This window comes from Culex pipiens, chromosome 2 (genome assembly GCF_016801865.2).
Source record: "Culex pipiens pallens isolate TS chromosome 2, TS_CPP_V2, whole genome shotgun sequence".
Classification (NCBI taxonomy): domain Eukaryota; kingdom Metazoa; phylum Arthropoda; class Insecta; order Diptera; family Culicidae; genus Culex; species Culex pipiens.
The window spans coordinates 159,980,546-160,001,838 of NC_068938.1; the positions used below are offsets into that span (position 1 = coordinate 159,980,546).

The window sequence follows — 21,293 nt, forward strand, 5'->3', positions numbered from 1 at the left end:
CAATGTCACCCAAAAATAACAATAGCAAGATGAAAAAATGGATGGCCTTCCTTGACGAGCACAATAGGAAAATCTTCTACAAGCCAGGACGATCCAACCTTGTAGCCGACGCTCTTTCCCGAGTCCAGATAAACACCATGATCAACTCACTGACACCAACACAACACTCATCCGATAATGATGACCGCCATTATATCCCTTCTACTGAAGCCCCCGTTAACGTTTTCAAAAATCAACTTATCTTCCAAATACATCGTAATTCCGAACATCTAGTTGAACATCCCTTTCCAAATTACACTCGACAAACTTTCAAAGAACCAGGATTTTCCATAGATTTCTTGACAGATAAACTAAAAAGATTCTTAAGACCGAACACACTAAATGGAATTTACACATCAGAACCTATCATGGCTACAATCCAAGAAATCTACAGAACACATTTCGACCCAACTATTACTAAAGCTAGATTCTCTCAAGACATAGTACGCGATATCAATAACGAAGAAGAACAATTAGAGGAGGTAAAACGAATCCACAAGTTTGCACACCGAAACGCCAACGAGAATACACTTCAATTACTAAAAATTTGCTATTTTCCGTCTATGAACAAAATACTAAAAACATTTATAAAAAACTGCGAAATATGTAACACAGAGAAGTATAACAGACATCCCCAAAAGTTAATTCCGGTCAAAACACCTATCCCCACATATCCTGGAGAGATAGTCCACATAGATATATTCTCATACCACCAAGATGCACTTTTCCTCACATCTCTAGATAAATTCTCTAAATTTCTGAAAGTACACCCAATAAAATCTAGATCGATTATAGACATCAAAGATGCACTCATGCAACTACTGTATGATTGGGATCTTCCCAAACAAATAGTTATAGACAACGAGAGCTCATTCATCTCCAACGTAATCGAACAGATGATCCTTAACCTAGGGATAGACATATACAGAACACCCGTACATCGATCAGAAACCAATGGACAGGTCGAAAGAAGCCATTCCACAATTAGGGAACTTGCAAGATGTCTGCTTAAAGAATCTCCAGAGTTAGACTCACATAACCTAATAAGATCAGCTGTCCACAAATACAACAATACTTTCCATTCCTTTATCAAAAATACCCCACACAATGTATACATAGGCGAAAGACGCGAATTAACCCTCGATGAACAACAACGGTTACGTGACCAAACCCACGATAAAATTCTCAAAATATTTAGGCACAAAGAAGCAATAATTCCCCAAGATAAAAATTATCCCAATTACGACCCAAATACAACAGTCTATGAGAGAACTAAAGAAATATCAAAACGCAGAAGTAGGAACAAACCCGTAATCGTCAAAGAGGATCATGATACTTACATTATTGATACGCATGACCGAAAAATTCATAAAATGGACATTAAATCCTAATAGATACTTAATCTTTCAGGGTTCTAATCGTCCACATGGTCAATATGGAATTGCGCATTCATGACCTCTCCAACAACCCACTAGCCGTCATCCCATTAGGAGAGGCCAAAATCCAACAAGGATTTATACGTATCTTGCACCCCATTGACATATCGGAAATAAAAAAGTTAATTAATGAGATCAGACACCAACTCACCAACGGTAGCTTCTGTACACCTATGCATAATCTACTAATGATTAAACAACAAATACTATACGACACATTCGCAAAACTTACACCAATTATAAACACACAAACACGCCCACACACAAGACAACGCAGATGGGAATCCTTTGGAACCGTCCTCAAGTGGATTGCTGGTACTCCAGACGCCGAAGACCTTCGAATGATCAACAACTCCATGAACGCACTCATCCATGAAAGCAACCAACAGATCCTCATCAACCGACAACTTAATGAGAGGATCACAGCTCTGGCGAACGTCACCAACTCAGTTCTAGACTTATACAACGGAACGCTAGTGAATCATTACCAAGAGACTCACCAATTCATAATGCTGAATAACATCGAAACTCTCACCGACCACCTAGAGACCATAGAAGATGCTATCCTGCTTGCCAAACATGGCATCCCCAGCAGCAAAATCCTGTCCATTCACGATTTCAATCGCATGGCCACCTTTCTCGGAAACTTCGACATACCTATCGACTCGATGGAACAGATACTCTCCATTTCAACAGCCCAAGTTATGCTAAACAACTCCCACATTATCTACACGCTCAAGGTTCCTCAAAGCTCCAAACAAACATACTCATACAACTATGTCGACTCCATCATCACCGGTAAGAAAAGAATCCTGATCTCTAAAAACTATTACCTACGCAATAATAGCGACGTCTACGAACTAAGTGCACCCTGCACTCAACAAAGACACTATTATTCATGCCCAGAAGAAAACATCAGTATAGCACCTCGATGCATTGAAAAACTTATCAAAGGACAGCATTCCAATTGTTCTTACGAGAAGGTTTATTCAAACAGTATAATCAAGAGAATCACTGACGATGTGCTTCTAGTGAACAATGCTGGAATCGAACTATCATCAACCTGCAGCAATGCCACACAAACACTCAATGGTTCATACCTAATCCAGTTTAGTAATTGCAACTTACAAATCAACGGAGAAACCTACGGAAACGATCAAGCCACCATTAAACCCTTCATCTACCAACCCACTACTGGACTAACTGTAGCAGAATACAAGTTCATCGACGCCCCACCAGCGGAAGTCTTGCGAGAACTTACCTTGGAACATCGTGAGAAGATTGAAACCCTTCAACTTCAAAACAATTCTCTACACTGGAAAACTCACCTCTTTGGAACCTTCAGTATTGGAACCATCTCCCTCATCCTAATAACGTACATCGCCGTAAAACTCTTAGCCCAAAGACGAAAACGGATAAGCATCACCTTAAGTCCCGACATCGCAATGCTAGAACACCCGATAACCTCAGCACCACCAGCTGAACAACCAGATACAACCACCCAAGAAAGATACCCGGAAATCTCTCAGTATCTTTCAACACCTACCCAGTACCGTAACATTAACTTTGCGGACAAAGTTATCTAAGAGGGGAAGAGTTAACACGAGACTTGGTTTGCCTTATGCAAACAGGGTAATTCAACCGTGTAACGATGCATATATTAATCTCCATGCTAATCTCCATAACCCAAACAAAGACCTCGAGCCAATTATAATTGGAAGCCTCTTGACAACTAGACCATCACTTTCCCGTGCGACCCGGATGAACTTGATACGGTATCAGAGAACCAGTAGCATAAATATTTGATAATGGAGAATCGTAAAATTGTCGTAAACCCAAAACAATGATAGACAAAACATCCGTTGCACCCGGTCACGCCACGCGCCTAGAACAGCACTTCTTAATTAGGACGCATATAAATACCCAGCTGCCAACCGGAGGAACTCAGTCTGTTTTAGGAGTTTGATTCGCTATCATCATCAAGAGTTTCATCAGGATCAGGATCATCGTTCATCAAAGTTATTCTACAAGTCTACAATACCAGCCATCGAGCAACGAGTACTACAAGTCTACAATACCAGCCATCGAGCAACGAATACTAACAAATCTACAATACCAGCCAAGGAGCAAGAAATCAAAAAGTGAAAGTGTATTAGTTAAGTTACGTAAATAAATTCTTTTTTAAAAACCCTGTAAGGGTTCAGAATTTATAACTCTCGTTGTGGCTATGGATGTATGAACCGGCTAGGAACAGAATGTATGCTTATTAAACAAATTCAATCATTTGGATAAATAAACTGTTTCAAAAGGGAGGCACTCTTGTTGGCTGAAGTTAGTTGTGATGAGCTCATCGTTGGGGATCTGAAATTAAGCAAGAGCAATATGTTTATTTAATATACTATTTCAAGCTTCAAAAATTGTCCATCCATCTCAAATGTTAATTGATTCCAATATTTCAAAATTAATATGTGATTTGAAAATAAATTTCAATTCCCAGTCTTAATTTAAAAATTGGAAAAATGTTTCTCTGGTTGCAGTCTTATTATACACAAATTGTCTTTATCGTGTTATTTTATTGCATGTTTAAGGACTTATTTAAGTTGAGGACAAAATTTCCAATGCCTCACTTTTGCGCCGTCACAGATTCTCAAATCCCGGTTTCAATTCTAAGATACAACGTAAAACCTCCGTGCAGTGTTGACACACTTAATATTGACGTGATTGAGCTATCTTGTGATGAATGAGAGACGAAAGGTTGAAAGGCATAAGGTATAAGGTCGAATTGACAAAAGGTTGAATGCCAAAACGTCGAAAGTGAAAAAAAAAAACATATTTAAAAATTGATTTTGAACCTTTTTTGGTTTGTTTACAGGTGCATTTTTTTAAAGAAGAATTAAGAACATTTACATGTTTTGAAGAATTGCACCACTTTAAAAAAAAACATATATTTTTTGTAATATTTATGTGAGTGTTCCCATTCTTTGATATTATTTAGTCATGTTTTCATTCAGTCTTTCAAGCACGAGCAGTTTCTTAAACATATTTTAGGGGAAAAAGTCTGACCTCAAGCAAATTTTGTAGACTTTTATTTGTTTTCATGTATCTGGAATAATTCCTTAGTTTTTCCAAGCTTTCAAAAAGTAACGTTTTTTTTGGTAGTATTTTTTATATTTTTTTCCATCATTTCAAACATAAGCAGTTTATTAAAAAAAAAATGAGAAAAAGTCGAACTTGAACATAATTCCAAGAATTTTATATACTTTCTAAATAATATAGTTTTGTTTTTGTAACTTATCTGTTAGTATTTCCTTTCTGTTAAAATATTTTTTTCTTGTTTCGGAAATATTCATAAGAGTTTTTTTTAATTCAAACACGAAAAGTCCTGTAAAAGTTTAAGCAGAAAAGTTTATTGAATTTTATATCCCATCAAAATTATTTATTATTGTTTCTTTAACGTATCGTCGCTATTGTGCTATCTTGTGACACGTCTGCTGTTAAAAGATAGGACGTGTCACAAGATAGCACACAAGCGACGATATATTTAAGTTTTCCATGCTTTAAAAAATATTCTTGTTTTTTTTAATATTTTTAAGCGTTTTAAAATGTTTCATGATAAGTCTGAAATCAAACATGATTTTAATCATTTCTCATTCATGGTTTTTTTTTCTTCTTCCTGTGAAATAATAGTAAATTTGTCAATCCTTCAAAATAATTAATTCTTGTTTCTGTAATATTTTGAGAGTTTCTCTATTCTGTCAAACAATTAATTCATGCTTCTGTTTTATTTTTTGAACACTTCCTTAAAAATGTTTCATAAGAAAAAGTCTTAAATCGAACTTGAGTGCCACATTCTTTCTATTTATTTTTCTTCTTCATGTAACAAAACGCGAGCTTTTCAATTTATTCAAAACAATTTTACCTTGCTTTAGTAATATTTTTGTGTGTTTTTCCATTTTTACAAACAAGAGCAATTCCTCAAAAATATGGATTGAGAAAATGTCTGAATTCTGTAATCTTGTTTTTGTTAAAAAATATATCAGTTTTTCCATTCTTTCAAACATGATCAGTTCTATCTACAGTTAAACCTCGATTATAAGAAGTTTTCGATTATCCTAAGTTTTATAGTTTGTATAGGGGTAATTCTCTACCAACTCACACGAAATCGGGAAAAGTTGCCCCGACCCCTCTTCGATTTGCGTGAAACTTTGTCCTTAGGGGTAACTTTTGTCCCTGATCACGAATCCGAGGTCCTTTTTTTGATATCTCGTGACGGTGGGGCGGTACGACTCCTTCCATTTTTGAACATGCGAAAAAAGAGGTGTTTTTCAATAATTTGCTGCCTGAAACGGTGATGAGATAGAAATTTGGTGTCAAAGGGACTTTTATGTAAAATTAGACGCCCGATTTGATGGCGTACTCAGAATTCCGAAAAAACGTATTTTTCATCGAAAATTCAATTCAATTCGATTCGGTTTTATTGGTGAATTATCAATATACAATAAGTTCTTTTGGAATACATAACAGAGTCTTGGAGTTCCTTTCAGCTGTGTGTTACATCATAATCCATTTTGGAACAATTGTTGCTTGTAGTTAAGGGGTTACCGAAAGTAAGAAAAAGATAAGAAAAAAAAACTTACTAAAATTGCAAGGGAAAGGGGATAGAAATAGAGAAAGCTTAAAACTAGATCACAATTTTTTATCCTTTATAGATGTGCTTGATCATCAGCTCCACAAGGGCCAGAAATTGCTCCGCCTTGTTACGGCAGGTCCGAAACCGCGTCATCATCTCCCCCGCTAGAGCAAAGAACTCCGGCAGGGTGAAGAGATCTTCCCCGGTGACTTCTTGCTGGGTCGCATCGGCGCTACTGGCAGCGACCACGCTCGCAAACGATCGCCCCCAGCCAGGAGGGAACGCTGAATTTTCCGCTGGAACCGTTCGCTGGCCAGCTGCAGGAACGGCTGCACTCGTACTTTGCTGAGGAGGGTGGGACGCTGCTGCTTTCTTCTTCCTCTTTTCCTGCTCCTCGAGGTAGGACTTCCGCGCGACGCATCCGCGGTAATTACCGGTATGGTTACCGCCGCAGTTCGCGCACTTTACGCGCGGCTTGGTTTGTTCTGCATTTTCCCCCAAGTCCGCCTTTCGTGGCAGTGCGCACACCTCCGAGAGGTGTGACTCACCGCACTTCACGCAGCGGGGCCGGAGGTTGCAGTTCCGCGAGCCGTGGCCGAATTTCTGGCATCGGTGACATTGCGCTGCGTCCGTCGGATTTTTTGAGTAAAACCGCCAGTTTACCCAAAAACCGTCCAACGCCTTAGTCCGCCGCAGGTCTTGAAGTTTGACGGTGCCGCGATCGAAGTACAACAGGTACAGTGTGTGTGTACCTGTGACTGTTGTCTTCCGCGAGAGGACTTTTATGTCTCGCGGCGTTATTCCGACACCCGAGAGGTGCTCCTTGAGGACGGAGGTCGGGCGGTCTTGGTACCCCAGCAAGACGATCTTAACAGCGGTCTTCTGCACGGGGTCGAATGTGTAGAATTTGAAGTTTTTACGCTTCAATTTCTCCACAACCAGGTCGAAGTTCTTTTGGTCAAATGTGAACACTTGCACTGACGATTTACCTATTTTGAGACAGTACACGAGGCCTTCCAGCTGCTCGTCAACATCGTCCGCCAACGTGTCCAAAACAAAAATTGGTGGTGGTCGTCGTTCCTTTGGAGTAATTACTTTTTTTTGGCGAAATCACTTTCTTCCGTGTACGACCACCGTCGTCGTCGTCGTCGGTAGTGCTACCGTCGGTGTTGTTGTTGTTGCTTTCCTCGTCACTCAGTCTCGCGAACTTGTTACTGGTGGGAATGTTGGCGGATGTTGAAGCGCCATCGGTCGACGGATTGCCGGAAGTAGCTGAACGGAGCCTAATAGGGCTGCGATCCTGGACGCGGTAATTAGCGTGTAACAACTTGGGGTCGAATCCTTTGGCGCACACACTCCCCGGCGCGATGGCGGTCGATGCGGCGTTGGTTTGTTTACCTTTTTGCACACGGCCGGTAGACGAACTTCGCGGGTTTTTCGAGGCCGCACTCGAACTGCCACGGCCACGGCCGGCCCTTGGCATGCTGCAGGAGCAAACTCGCGGTTAATCCCGGTAAATTACGGCGAAAAATTTCGAAAAAACGATGGAGCACTGAGCACTTGACTGCTGCTTAAACTCGTCGAAGGTCCTTTTCATCGAAAAAAAAAAAAAAAAAAAAAAAAAAAAAAAAAAAAACTAAAAAAGTTTTAAAAATTTTCCCATTTTCCGTTACTCGACTGCAAAAATTTGTGGAACATGTTATTTTATGGGAAATTTAATGTACTTTTCGAATCTACATTGACCCAGAAGGGTCATTTTTTCATTTAGAACAAAATTTTTCATTTTAAAATTTCGTGTTGTCTATATATCAAAATTTTTGTAATTGTCTGCTCTACAACTTTGTAGAACATTATTACACTCTAAAAAATAACCCTGCAAATTTAGAAAAAACACGTAATTTTAAAATGAAAATTTTTGTTCTAAATGAAAAAATGACCCTTCTGGGTCAATGTAGATTCGAAAAGTACATTAAATTTCCCATAAAATGACATGTTCCAAAAATTTTTACAGTCGAGTAACGGAAAATGAGAGAATTTTTAAAACTTTTTTAGTGTTTTTTTCGATGAAAAATACGTTTTTTCGGAATTCTGAGTACGCCATCAAATCGGGCGTCTAATTTTACATAAAAGTCCCTTTGACTCCAAATTTCTATCTCCTCACCGTTTCAGGCTGCAAATTATTGAAAAACACCTCTTTTTTCGCATGTTCAAAAATGGAAGGGGCCGTACCGCCCCTCCGTCACGAGATATCAAAAAACGGACCTCGGATTCGTGATCAAGGACACAAGTTATCCCTTAGGACAAAGTTTCACGCAAATCGAAGAGGGGTCGGGGCAACTGCTGTGTGAGTTGGCGGAGAATTACCCATAGGAAAATTTATGTCAATATTTTTGAAGTTTTTGTGAAACGTTTTTTTTTTTTTTTTTGGCAACGTAAATCTTGGTGCAACACAAATAAATAAAAATTAAAGGTGTTCGAAATCTATGTTTACGTCAAACGTACTATCACTAAGGCTGCTGAAATAGCTGTAATGAAAAAAATCAATGTTTTATTTAGTTAACTAAGTTTATAAGCTTTTTAACAAAATACATATAAATGTTAAGTTAAAATTGTTGAAAAATCAGAAGGTTGCCCAAAATTCGTAAAAATTAGTTTTGTTTATAAAATTAGCAATTCATATTCCATTTTGAACTGAATTCAAAGCACCAACGAAAAGTTTTCACATTTTATATGAAATTTGTTCTAAGAACCATCCATAAACCACGTGGACACCTTGGGGGGCCTATAAATTTGGAGATTTTTCTGAATTATGTTTCAAATACAAATAACATTTATCATTTACAAACTTATTTTTCCTTCTCTTAGTGGAAGTAAGTAAGTAATACTATTCATCAACTTTTGCTTAAGTATAGTAATCAATTTTTTTAATTATGTCACAAGCTTAGGAAACCTTTTTCTAGTAGTATTTTAAACACTTCTCTATCACGGGTCAGTATGATTCCATACCATTCCGTACGTATATTTTACTCTTGCATAGTCAAATATTAACGAGTTAATGGCCCATCAATTAGCAGCAGTGACTAAATTCCAATTGCAAATCACCACAAATCGGTTACCAATCGACTCAAAATGGCCCCATTGTTCAATTCTTCACACAATTACACACTCCTCGACCCACGGGAAAACATGCTCCGTTCCACGGTGTGGCGGCAAAAACCATCCACTCAATTAGTGTCACCTCACAGGCGGGTCTATTCACTAGCTTCTATTATGCTAAACTTTCAATCTGGGAATTTCTAATTAGTTTATCGCGCGATTGCCACCGTCGTAGCGTCTTCCTTCCCAACTCTGTAGCACCAGCCGCGCTGATCGTTCAATTTCTTAACCAATTTTCGACCTCCTCCTCCACCTGCCAAACTAACCAACATTCCAACGACTTCGAAGACTGTCTTCTTCTTCGAGACAACTCAATGCACACATAGACACAACAGCAGAGGTGTCACCTGGATGGTGTTTCGGAAAGCATAACAAGACAATAAATCAAATTGTCTCTACACCGGAGTCGGTCCGTCGGTTTGTCCTCCCCCCCTAAAGTGTGGCTTAACAATCGCTCGCTAAAACAACACCGCTTGAAGAAGACGGTGTCGCTTGGGTCGCGAAATTCGCGGAATTCTTTGGCAGATTGGCTTGGCGCGCTTCTTCTACTATTTCATTCAATGCGGATCCACGTGGGAGGAGGACCGACGTGATGGCAAATTTGCATGCAAACGGCTATTTTTCAGTCACCTCCTCAATTGATTGATTGAGCTGCGAGTGAATAAGCGCGAAGCGATCCTCGAATCCAGTGTTGGAAGGTTTGATCAAGCTTTGAATCCGAATCTGACGGATTGTTGTTTGATTGTGATCGAAAAAAAGCTGGCAACACTGGCCCGATCAGTCAATCTCCAGCACACTTCTGGGAAGATAATGAAGTGCAATTTTACTTCGCACAGCAAACCCAATGATGACTGATCTTTGCTAACGAACCATCGGAAAAATACAGTCGATGGTACCTGGCAAGAGGGTAAGTGCGATGCAACACTGCGCAATGCAGTTCACACGGACTGTGTGGATGCGCAATTTGTCTAACAAGATTAGTATCTCTCCTTCGGATTTGTTGTAATCATTAGGCTCAGGGTGATCTGCTAGTGATACTCAAGATTGAAGAAAAAACACCAGTTTTGAAATGCATGCTTGCTGAATCATATAACCGATTTCGATTCGATTTTTGCAGTACAAAGCAAAGTTTTAAGAGTTACCGTCAGTGGGGGTGACTATGGGTAAAAAAACGATACACCTCTCGTAATTTCTTAATAACAAAAACAATTTAAATAACATCGAAAATCTTTCAACGTAGATTTGTTCTTAGATAGTTTACTAACATTTTCCCAAAATATGGTGGATTTTGATGAACACTACCTTAAATGCCAATAGTTTGAAAATTGACCCAATCTCACCCCTTAGAGGGGGTGACATTGGGTCAAATGAAACTAAAATGATGCTCAAATACAACGATATGGTAAAAACAGGTCATCCAACAGTGTTTCTTGTTCGAGGGAATCGTATTGACATGCTACAATGTTTGAAGTGGAGATTTTCAAACATTTGGGTAGTTTTCGAGCAATTCCAACAAAAATATTAGAAAAATGATTTTTCGAGAGGTCATTTTTGGCCAAAAACGTACCTCAACTTTAGACAGCTGCCAAAATAACAGGATTTGTTCTAGGAACGAGATTTTTTCAGCGAAGTCATCTTAAGATGTCCCCTACACAACCCTTTTAACAGAATTCAGTTTCGTTGAGAAGAATCTGAGTAATGGTAAAATCCGTAAAAATCACTTTGACCCAATCTCACCCCCCAGACCCAATGTCACCCCCACTGACGGTACAATAATTTCGATTTCATAGTCTTAGCAAATATGATTTTAATTTTCATTTGCCTAAATTAAATCTTTTTAGATTTATTTTCATCACAGCATCTATCTGACTATGAACAACGATACTTTTTTTTTGAAATTTGTATTTTGAAACTATGCGACTATTTTTTAACCAGAAAGGGCACTTTGCATCAGAAAAATTTTCCACGTTTTCGCGGATTAGCTTTTCATTCAGTTTTTGGTTTGGATAAAAAAAATAAAAAAAAGTGTAAATATTGAAATAACAAGCCATAGTTTCAACATTTGCATGGGAAAAGTGTTTTAAAATGCATTTGACACTAGTACAGTTATTTTGCAGTCATAAGTTTTAAAAAAAATGTAAGATTTTACGAAAACAAAATGTTTGCGAAAAAAAAACTTTTTGCGATACAGTCAAACCTCTTTTTACGCGAATTTTGGTTCTCGCGTAAAAAAAAATCGCGTAAAAAAAGTTCGCGCTATTTTGAATTTTTCGCGTAAAAAGAGTTCGCGCTATTTTGAATTGCTCGCGTAAAAAGAGTTTTCAGTATTTTTTAGATTTATAAAGTATTATATTTTTTTAATAATAATAATGTAATTCCAGGTTATTCAAAATAGCTTCAGTGACCTGCGCTGGATATTCTAAAGCAGGTTGGGTTGTTCTGGGTTATCCAAGAACTTCCGGAAGTAATGAACTGATTATCTATCTGTTCAACAAGGGTCTGTACCAGTGTATCCACCATCGTAATAATTGCAGGTAGCTTCCGTGACCTACGATGGTTACCTTGTGATCTGGTAGAATGTACTAGGTCATTCAAGAACTCCCGGAAGTTATGGCCTGGATATCTACCTGATCAACGGGGGTCTATATGGCTATATTAACCATCGGTATAGCTTCAGATGGCTTCAGTGGACCACAATGGACATCCTGTGGCATGTTGGATTGTATTGGGTCATCCAGGCACTCCCGGAAGTCATGGCCAGGATATCTACCGGATCAACGGGGGTCTATATGGGTGAATTAACCATCGGTATAGCTTCAGATGGCTTCAGTGGACTACGATGGACATCCTGTGGCATGTTGGATTGTTTTGGGTCATCCAGGAACTCCCGGAAGTCATGGCCTGGATATCTACCTGATCAACGGGGGTCTGTATGGCTATATTAACCATCGGTATAGCTTCAGGTAGCTTCAGTGAGCCACGATGGACTCTTTGCGATCTGTTAGAATGTACGAGGTCATCCAGGAACTCCCGGAAGTCATGCCCTGGATATCTACCTGATCAACAGGGGTCTGTATGGCTCTATTAACCATCGGTATAGCTTCAGGTAGCTTCAGTGAGCCACGATGGACACTCTGCTGCATGTTGGATTCTTTTAGATCATCCAGGAACTCCTAGAAGTCATGGCCAGGATATCTACCTGATCAACGGGGGTCTGTATGGTTATATCAACCATCAGTGTAGCTTAAGATAGCTTCAGTGGACCACGATAGACACTCTGCGGCATGTTGGATTGTTTTGGGTCATCCAGGAACTCCCGGAAGTCATGGCCAGGATATCTACCGGATCAACGGGGGTCTATATGGGTGAATTAACCATCGGTATAGCTTCAGATAGCTTCAGTGGACCACGATGGACATCCTGTGGCATGTTGGATTGTTTTGGGTCATCCAGGAACTCCCGGAAGTCATGGCCAGGATATCTACCGGATCAACGAGGGTCTATATGGGTGAATTAACCATCGGTATAGCTTCAGATAGCTTCAGTGGACCACGATGGGCATTCTGTGGCATGTTGGATTGTTTTGGGCCATTCAGGAACTCCCGGAAGTCCTGGCCTGGATATTTTCCCGATCAACGCATAAATGTCCCATTAGAATTAGCATTCGCATTTGAGGACGAGTTCCTGGATGTCTCAACACAATCTAACATGTCACAAATTGTCCATCGTGGACCACTGAAGCAACCTGCAGGTATACCGATGGATAATATAGCCATATAGACCTCCTTTGATCAATAAGATATCCAGGTCATGACTTCCGGGAGTTCTTGGATGACACAAAACAATCCAACATGCCACAGGATGTCCATCGTGGTCCACTGAAGCTATCTGAAGCTACACCGATGGTTGATATAACCATACAGACCCCCGTTGATCAGGTAGATATCCAGGCCATGACTTCCGGGATTTCCTGGATGACCCAAAACAATCCAACATGCCGCAGAGTGTCCATCGTGGTCCACTGAAGCTACCTAAAGCTATACCGTTGGTTAATATATATATGATCAGGTAGATATCCTGGCCATGACTTCCAGGAGTTCCTGGATGGCCTCGTACATTCTAACAGATCGCAGAGAGTCCATCGTGGCTCACTGAAGCTACCTGAAGCTATACCGATGGTTAATATAGCCATACAGACCCCCGTTGATCAGATAGATATCCAGGCCATGACTTCCGGGAGTTCCTGGATGACCCAAAACAATCCAACATGCCGCAGAGTGTTCATCGTGGTTCGCTGAAGCTACCTGAAGCTATACCGATGGTTAATATAGCCATATAGACTCCCGTTGATCAGGTAGATATCCAGGCCATGACTTCCGGGAGTTCCTGGATGACCTCGTACATTCTAACAGATCGCAGAGAGTCCATCGTGGCTCACTCAAGCTACCTGAAGCTATACCGATGGTTAATATAGCCATATAGACCCCCGTTGGTCAGGTAATATCCAGGCCATGACATCCGGGAGTTCCTGGATGACCTCGTACATTCTAACAGATCGCAGAGAGTCCATCGTGGTCCGCTGAAGCTACCTGAAGCTATACTAATGGTTAATATAGCCATATAGACTCCCGTTGATCAGGTAGATATCCAGGCCATGACTTCCGGGAGTTCCTGGATGACCTCGTACATTCTAACAGATCGCAGAGTGTGCATCGTGGTCCGCTGAAGCTACCTGAAGCTATACTAATGGTTAATATAGCCATATAGACTCCCGTTGATCAGGTAGATATCCAGGCCATGACTTCCGGGAGTTCCTGGATGGCCTCGTAAATTCTAACAGATCGCAGAGAGTCCATCGTGGCTCACTGAAGCTACCTGAAGCTATACCGATGGTTCATAGAGCCATACAGACCCCTGTTGATCAGGTAGATATCCAGGGCATGACTTCCGGGAGTTCCTAGATGACCTCGTACATTCTAACAGATCGCAAAGAGTCTATCGTGGCTCACTGAAGCTACCTGAAGCTATATCGATGGTGAATACACCGGTACAAACACCCGTTGAACAGATAGATATTCTATTCGTGACTTCCGGATGTTCTTAGTTGTCCAGAACATCCCAATATGATGCAGAGTATACCGAAGCTACTGATGGTAAAAACCCTGATTGTGGTCCCCGTTGAACAGGAAGATATGACCATAATGGTTAAGACTTCCGACAGTTTAAAATCGGACCGCGTTATTTTGAATTTTTCGCGTAAATTGAGTTCGCGTTATTTTGAATTCTTCGCGTAAAAAAAACCGCGTAAAAAAAATTTCGCGCAAAAGGGGGTCGCGTAAAAAGAGGTTTGACTGTACTAAACTTCGACAGTTTTTGAAAATTTCAAATATGTTTAAATCAACCCAAACATGGTAAAAATGATTAAAAACGCAGGAGAATGCATTTTAAATTGATTTCAGCTGATTGCACTTAAATTCCCATTGCAATTTTGAAGTTTTTTGAAAAAAATATTTTCTTGCCCCCTGATTATTCGGGCCAACATGAAGGGGGGGGGGGGGTGTTGACAAAAACAAATAAAATCGTTCCTGAAAAATATTTGTTTTATTCCAAAGAGCAAAAAATAACAAAATTACACTGAAAATCAAATCAATAGTTTCCAAAACATCGTCAGTTGAATAAAAGGCCAAATTTAGTGACATTGAGAAAAAATTGCATTTTATAAAAAAATGAATAAATAGGCTGTATCTAATTTACAAACGAAGTTTTTTTTTAAACAAAGCAGGAATTTTTATCATCTTTTCAAAAATTTGATAGGCAGGATAATTTTAATTTTCAAAAAATATAACAAATACATTTTTTTAATAAAAAAAATGCCTTTAAATTGAAAAAGGTGCACTTTATAAAAAGGTTTTTAATTTGTCATTTTAAATCTTCAAATCATGTTGTCCATAGCAAAACGGATATTTAAAAAAAATTATCAGAAAACACAACAATTTTTGATTATTATCTGATGTATAAAAATCTGAATTTAAATATTTTTTCATATAAATTATTTATAAATTAAATTATTAATCATATATGATTAAATTCAATTAAAAGTTACTTTTTAAACTTGCACAATCGGCATGATCAAAATGTTTTTGTTTTTGTTTTTGTTTTCGAAGGTAATGGATTTTTTTTATAATTTAGTTTTAATAACATAAAATATTGGTTTAGGGTTGCGGAGGTACATCCTCTGATAGAAAAAGAAACAAAATATAATATATTTTCTGAGTGTCATCAAAAAAGCATTCTTTTTCAGATAATTTCTCTGTTTCAGCAAAAGGTCGTAAAAAGTGCGAGAATCTGTGACAATCGAACACGATACGCTTTCCTTCGGAAACAATTAGAAAACACGCGAGAAGATAGCTTAAAACGAGCGAGAATAAGAGTTCGTGTAGTCTTGTACGCGGCTTTATTTCAACTGATTAGACGGTCCAGAGCAGAGATCTGATCTCCTCCAGACGAATTTGGATGTGAAAAGGAATGATAAAGTTCTTCTCGATCAGGCACGATCACTTGCCGATCGTGGCTTCATACTACCGTGTGTGTGATATGGAATAGTGTAGAAAACAATAAATTCAAGTTCAGCTTAAATCTAAAAGAACGCAGCATTCGTTAGGGTGGTGCGTTAACAATCTCAAAAAAAAAAAAAAAACGTTTTCCTTTTCGAGAAGTCTTCTGAAAAACATCTCAAGATCGAAAATGATTTAGGATTTTTGGTGAAAAAGAGATATAACTTAACGTAAAGCTATACAGTCCTGACTCCATTATCCGAAGTGCTTGGCAAAATTCCACTTTGGATTATCAAAACTTCGGATAATCGAACCAAGGACATTTTTTTTTTCGCTGTCTTATTTTTAATTGTTGAGCTTTGGTATAACCCATAAACTACTCTAATGTGATTTAGAATTTTCAAATCCAAGATGGTGACCAAAATGGCGGTGAGGAAATATAAATAAAATGCTTTTTTAAACTTGCAGTCAACTTTTCAAATAAGACTAAAATGGGGTCGCAGAAATCGAATTTGAATATATAAAAATATAAAAATAAGAAAATAAATTGTTCGTGATTCGATTATCCGAAGTCCCATACAAACCTTCGGATAATCGAACATCGGATAATCGAAATTTCGAATAATCAAGGCTGCGGATAATCGAGTCTGGACTGTACAGCAATTTCTCACGAAAACAGCATGATTCGAAAAAAGTTGTTCTATCGAGCAAAATTGGTGTGGGGGATCCTTGGTCGAAATAATGAGACCCTTTTTTTGTTTGGCCAAAAGGGAGACCTACGCCGTGGTCGGTCCTAAAAAATGCCTTTTTGGTCATTTAATAACTCTGCGCCATTTCAACTAAATTAAGTTGTCTTGGAAGCAAATGAAAGGTTATTAGATAGGCTTTTAAGAAAAAATAGTTTGAAGTTTTATTTTTTTTCCTAATATTTGAAAAAGTCGTATGAAAAGGTCTCGGGACCAAAGAGCCTCTGTCTTAAATATATTTATATCGGGACTTTATCGGTAAATTTAACAAAACATTTAAAAAAATGATGAGGTTCTATTAATGGGATAGGATTAATAGGATGTTAATATGGTGAAAGTGGGAAAAATCAACTTTTTTCACTAAAACTGCAATCACTTAAAATTCAAGCGATGACCTTTATTTTTATGAGTACTAAATCATTTGTAATTGAAATACGCAACTTCTGGCTTGATCGGTCAACTTTTTTTCAAGAATCATGCTGTTTTCATGGGGAATGGCAGTAAAGTCATACTGATGGCTAAAAAACTTCAAAATATAATAGAAATAAATATGTAATCAATTGAAAACAATTTTGAGTACATTTTCCTGCGTTGATTTTGTTTTATTTAGCATGCCTTTTTTTAATTTTGATGTGCTTTTTACTGCATTTTTTTAACTTTAAATTTCGTTTTCAAAACCAATAGTATTTTATTCAAAGCCATTTTTTTTTTCATTATGGTACAGATATTGATACAGAAAACCCTATGTCACAAATGGCTAATTTATTCACGGGACAGGACAACATACAGATTTTGCCAAATAGCATACGACTACCTTAAATAAAAATCATTGTATCCAAATAAATTCATGATCATTTTGGTAAAAGATTTGTTTCAAAGTAGCATTCCATTATTCCATTAGAATATGATGACAATAGAGTATGTTACAAAAAAAAAAATGACGAAAGGTTCCGAAAGACAGCAAACACAGAATGACAAAACCCCAGTATCAATCCTGTTTGAAATCCAACCAAACCAGACCTTCCCCATGAAATTTGTAATAAAGCGTTCCCTCCCTTGGAAACTCGTTCCGTACCGTATCGTTCCGGCTAATGTTTGTACAGGTGTTTAATTTCAACTGTCATTCCCAGCAGTCGGCATTGTGGTCCTTTTTTGTGTAACTTTTTCGTTTGCTCCCTTTTCATTGCCATTTGCATACCTTGAAAAAAGTGACCCTATTTAATTTGCATTCATTTTACGCTACAATTACGGTTTGTAAATAATTTTCGAGTGGAAATGCGCCGCTCGAGAGATGGAGCTCTAAAATGATTCATTATTTCATAATAGACTTTAAACGTGGCTTAAAGAGGGGACTAATAGTGTAATCTGTGTGTAATTGTTGAGGGAAAAAATCCTCTGAAATAGAGAAGGTACGAATGAAAAAAACTACTTCACGTTCAACAAGAGGTCGATATCGGCTCATCACTCGTGTGAGATACTCTCGAGAAATTGCTCTTTCGAGTGCAATAAAATCCGATTTTGAAATCGTTTGCCAGAAGGACCGTGCAGACCGTCAGGCAGGCAGCACAGGACTGAGCTAATAAAGTGCATCTTGAAAGCTTTTACGTGCGATGTTCAATCCCGGCTGGTTGCAATACACCCTCTTTGGGAAGAGCAGAAGCTCGATCTGGGAAATATGCAAATCGAACCTTGAGGCTGGACTAGAGTGAAGCGTTACACGTTCTCTGCGAGATTTGATACTATCGTAGCGCACCATTGTGAACAAACCTTAAGCTGATTTTTTTTGTTCAATTTGTGAATCCGGGCGCTGAAAACGTGCCTCCGGTGCGATTATTGCAATTAGGACACTCAGGGCAGCGCCGGTGGGAACGTGGACTCTGGCCACGGTTCATAGACCGAAGAGTGGTCTTTGCACTTTTTTTTTGTCTAAAAAAAGGTGAGATAGAAAACGATTTTTTTTTGCTTCAAGGAATTCTGCAAAATTGATCATAACGCGGCTTCACACGTTCATGCGGCGCATGATAACTCACCGGTGCGAATCATTTGCACTTTCACGCATGATTTGAAGGAAGTTTTTTTTTGCTGGTGAGGTGTGGAATATATAAAACTTGAACAAAACTCTAGAACGGCACATCAATAGAACCATTTATTTTGCGATTCCGTTGTGGACTTTTTTCTTTTTCTGTCATTCTTACACGAAGAATCGGCCTTATTTTCATTACAAAAATTTTATACGGAGCGAAATTTTATTTTTTTCACTTTATTAAAGTATTTTTGTGAAACATAAAATAAATCACAAAATACTGTATTTTTTGAATATACTCATATTTTAAAATTTGCAAAATGGGTTATTAGAGTTTATTGTGAAATGATAGAACTTTTACAATATACCGTATTTTTTCGAAAAAACTTATTTTTTTCATGAGCAATATGGGTATTAGCGTGGCTCACGGATATATGAAAAAGACAAAAGTGTTCAATTCCAAACGCCTCGACCGGATTTTTGTAGCAATATGGCCCCAGAACATAGCCTGAAACTTTGAGCGCATTTGGTTAAGGTTTAGTACTTCCACCATTGACCTGAAGTTAGTATGGAACTTTTAAAGATTTACTATGGGAAATTTTCACTTTTAACCTCTTCTTAGATAAAGTTTCCCAAAACCCAATCAAATTTTCTTATTCTCAAGTTTCTTATAGGTTTTGATCCGGGGAACAACTTTGTAGAACATCGCAAAGCGCTAGGAATTGATCCTGAAAAGATACAGGATATTTTTTGGAGCTAGGAATTTTTTTTTAACGTGCTCTAAAAATTTGCCTGTATCTTTCCGGGATTAATTCCTAGCGCTTTGTGATGTTCTACAAAGTTGTTCCCCGGATCGAAACCTATAAGAAACCACTACTTTGAGAAAAAATCATAGGGCATAGGAAAATATACTCGAAGAAGAGTTAAAAAGTTGAAAATAAATAAATTAAATTTATTGAAATTTCTTTATAACTTCAGGTCAATGGTGGAAGTTCTAAACCTTAACCAAATGCGCTCAAAATTTCAGGCTATGTTTTGGGGCCATATTGCTACAAAATTCCGGTTGAGGCGTTCGAAATTGAACACTTTTGTCTTTTTCATATATCCGTGAGCCACGCCATTGGGTATCAAATGACGAAAAATTTTGTAAGAAGCATGAAGCATGTAAAATTTCACTACGTTTAACCTCTATTGCATATTTTGAAAATTTGAGTGTTTTCGAAAAATTACGGTAATTTGTGAAAATTTTAATATTTAAAAAAAAACATTTTTTATTTGCTTTTTACTTAACTTGAGTTTTTTTTGTGAAATGCTAAAACTTTTACAAAATACCATATTTTTTCGAAAATACTTATTTTTTTTTTAATTTGTATTATGGGTATCAAACGACGAAAATTTATGTATGAAGTATACACAATTAAAATGTTTGCATGAAGTATGCAAAATTTCACTACGTTTGACCTATATTGCATATTTTGAAAATTTGAGTATTTTCTCAACTCAAATGTTTTCTTTACTCAATAAAATTGAAAAGCATACGTTTGATACCGATATTGCAAATTTAGAAAATCTGAGTTTTTTCGAAAATAGCGGTAATTTGTGAAAGTAAAAAAAAGCAAAGCAATCCACTTTAACGACCCCCGGGTCTTTTGTGGTCTCTGTTGCAAGTTTCTTCTCATTTATAGGCGTCCGAATATTATGTGTGGTGAGTCACCCAAAACCTCTTTTACGCAAATGGACCGACGTTTTACTTCCGCGTCCGATAGAAAGCCAGGAGGATAAGGCGGGAATCGAACCCGCGCCCCATAGCAACTTAGGGATCGGCAGTCAAAGTCGCTAACCACCGCGCCACGAGTATTTTCCAAAAAAAGTCTAGTAAATTCTAAAACCATACGAAAATTTTAAAAAATGTCATAAACTTTGAAAAAATATGTGCAACGGCCTAAGCAATTTTACTTTTTCTCTAAAAAATCCATCTCATGACGGAGGGGTGGTACGATTCTTTAAATTTTTTAACATGCGAAATAAGACGAATTTTTCATTAATTTGCAGCCTGAATTGGGATGATTTGGAAATTTGGTGGAAATTGTATCAAAATGTACTTTTCATCGAAATAAATAAATAAAACTTTTTTTTGAAAACTCTACTAGTTTTTGGTACCCAACTGTAAAAATATTTAGAACTTTTTATTTTATGTCAAATTTAATATAACTTCTAAGTCTGGAATAATCCAGAGGGGTGATTTTTTAATCAGAACCAAGGGTCCTGATTGCTCAAAATCAACCACTCCACTCGCGAGCACAAATAGCAGGCAACGCGATGCTGCCCTGATGAATTCCTACCGTTTGTCACTTTAACACCATTCGCTCCCGAACACTCTCTCTTCTACTCTCCTTCTTTCTCTGATCGGCTCAGTCTCCGAACGGCTCAGGCAGGCCGACCGGCTCCGATCACTCTGAACTGAAAACATTTTTTCTCTGATGCGCTGCATTATACTCACTGATTGATGAAATCAATGTTATCAATTAAATTGTGCATTTATTTTGATTTCATAATATTATAGACACGATTCAAAGAAACTTCCACCAAGAAAAAATTGATGGCAAACTGAGGGCGTGAAGACAAAAAGACTGCAGCGCTGGCATTTTGTCAAAATGGCTCTTCGCTGAGCATGTTAGTGTGTGAGTGTCGTCGAGCGACGGAGTAGGC

General features: G+C 38.1%; 1 protein-coding gene across 1 annotated transcript; it reads left to right on the plus strand.

Annotated features, from left to right (window-relative positions):
- Nucleotides 1-1,138: 1,138 nt before the first annotated feature.
- Nucleotides 1,139-3,609, plus strand: LOC120420254 (uncharacterized). The gene has a single exon (XM_039583249.2). It carries the CDS (start codon nt 1,466-1,468, stop codon nt 3,059-3,061), a length of 1,596 nt encoding a protein of 531 aa, XP_039439183.1. The 5' UTR covers nt 1,139-1,465; the 3' UTR covers nt 3,062-3,609.
- Nucleotides 3,610-21,293: the final 17,684 nt, after the last annotated feature.

Coding starts and splice junctions, on each gene's coding strand:
- LOC120420254 (XM_039583249.2), top strand. CDS start 1,466: ATGGTCAATATGGAATTGCGCATTCATGACCTCTCCAACAACCCACTA.